Here is a 1,372-nt window from a genome sequence, read left to right as displayed (position 1 = left end):
ATGGAGCGAGAGAAGAGAGGGCCCCCTGCCTCGGCTGCCCCCTCTCCGTTTACGGCTGCTATCCGATCATCCCCCCTACCTCGGGTGTTTAGGCACAACCCCGACCTGCTATTCAACGGCGAAGCCGACCCGGCGGAGTACCTTATACAATTTAACACTGAGATGGAAGTCTATCAGGTGCCGGAGATGACCCGCTGCAGACTCTTCGCGGCATCACTCAGAGGCAGTTCCCAACAATGGTTCTCCAAGTTGGGACCAGCTAGCATAAGAACGTGGAGACAATTGGAAGACTTGTTCGTCAGACAATTTCAGCCGACCCTCCACTATTCGCCTCCTGTGGCCACGTTAGCCAACATCAAGCAAAGGGAGGGGGAGCACTTGGCAGAATACTTTCGTCGGTTCAACGCCGAGGTCCCCAAGGTAAGAGGAGCCAGTGAGGAGACCATCAAAAATTTCTTGATAGCAGGGCTGAAAGAAGGATCGAAATTTTGGAAGAGCCTCCAAGCGAGTGAGCCGAGGACCTTGGCCGAGTTCTATGAGCAAGCCGAACCCTTCAAGAGGGTAGAGAAATCGATGAGAGAGCTAAAAATCAATGAAAGCTATCGAGACAAGAGGGACCGATCCTCAACCCCTGACGAGAGGAGGAAGACATATCGGCGTATTTCGAGCCCGAAAAAGTCTGCCCGTGGCAAAGAGACCACTAAAGATTCGGGAAGGCCTTATACAAGCAAATGGCAGACACACACCCTTCTGGTAGCCTCTATCGACCACATATATGCTACATATGTAGGGAAGGGGGTATTCAGGAAGGCAACCCCTCTCACAGACTACAATAAAAGAGACACTTCGAAGTATTGTGCATACCATGAGGCCACCGAACACGATACAGCTGATTGTAGACAACTAAAGGATGAGATCGAGACTTTGATTAGACAAGGGAAGCTTACGGAGTGGGTTGTCAAGGAGGTTCGAAGACACAGGACGGATTATCATACCGTCCCTCCTCCAACCCCAGAAGACAAAGAAGGGTCCCTCGGGCTGGTAGTATTCATATTATTCTAGGCGGGTCTCACATTGGTGGAGACAGCCGGAAGGCAATGGACAGATATGCCCGGGAAGCAAAGGACAAGCCCCTCACCAACGTCAACCATCTAAGCCAAAGGCCCCCGGAGCTCTTTGAAAGGGAGGCCGATGATATCGTGTTTAAGGAGAACGATGCAAAATGGGTGCATTATCCTCATACCGATGCCCTAGTCATAAAAATGAAGATTGGGACGGTGAATGTTCACCGAGCAATGGTGGACACCGGGAGCTCGGCTGATGTTCTGACTTATGATGCCTACAAAAAACTGGGATTACTGGATAGAGAATT

The 1,372-nt window shown here is 50.9% G+C and overlaps 1 protein-coding gene across 1 annotated transcript; it reads left to right on the top strand.

The window, feature by feature from the left end:
• On the top strand, positions 1-1,062 carry LOC141720253 (uncharacterized). The gene is made up of 2 exons (XM_074522603.1): positions 1-420; positions 496-1,062. Exons 1-2 carry the CDS (start codon positions 1-3, stop codon positions 1,060-1,062), a joined length of 987 nt encoding a protein of 328 aa, XP_074378704.1.
• The last annotated feature ends 310 nt before the right edge of the window (positions 1,063-1,372 follow it).

This window comes from Apium graveolens, chromosome 4, assembly GCF_009905375.1.
Source record: "Apium graveolens cultivar Ventura chromosome 4, ASM990537v1, whole genome shotgun sequence".
In the NCBI taxonomy this organism is placed as follows: Eukaryota; Viridiplantae; Streptophyta; class Magnoliopsida; order Apiales; family Apiaceae; genus Apium; species Apium graveolens.
Note: the sequence above shows the minus strand (reverse complement) of the source record. Positions and strands in the feature narration are given on the sequence as shown.

Coding starts and splice junctions, on each gene's coding strand:
- LOC141720253 (XM_074522603.1), top strand. CDS start 1: ATGGAGCGAGAGAAGAGAGGGCCCCCTGCCTCGGCTGCCCCCTCTCCG. Junction 421..495: donor TCAACGCCGAGGTCCCCAAG/GTAAGAGGAGCC, acceptor AAATTTTGGAAG/AGCCTCCAAGCGAGTGAGCC.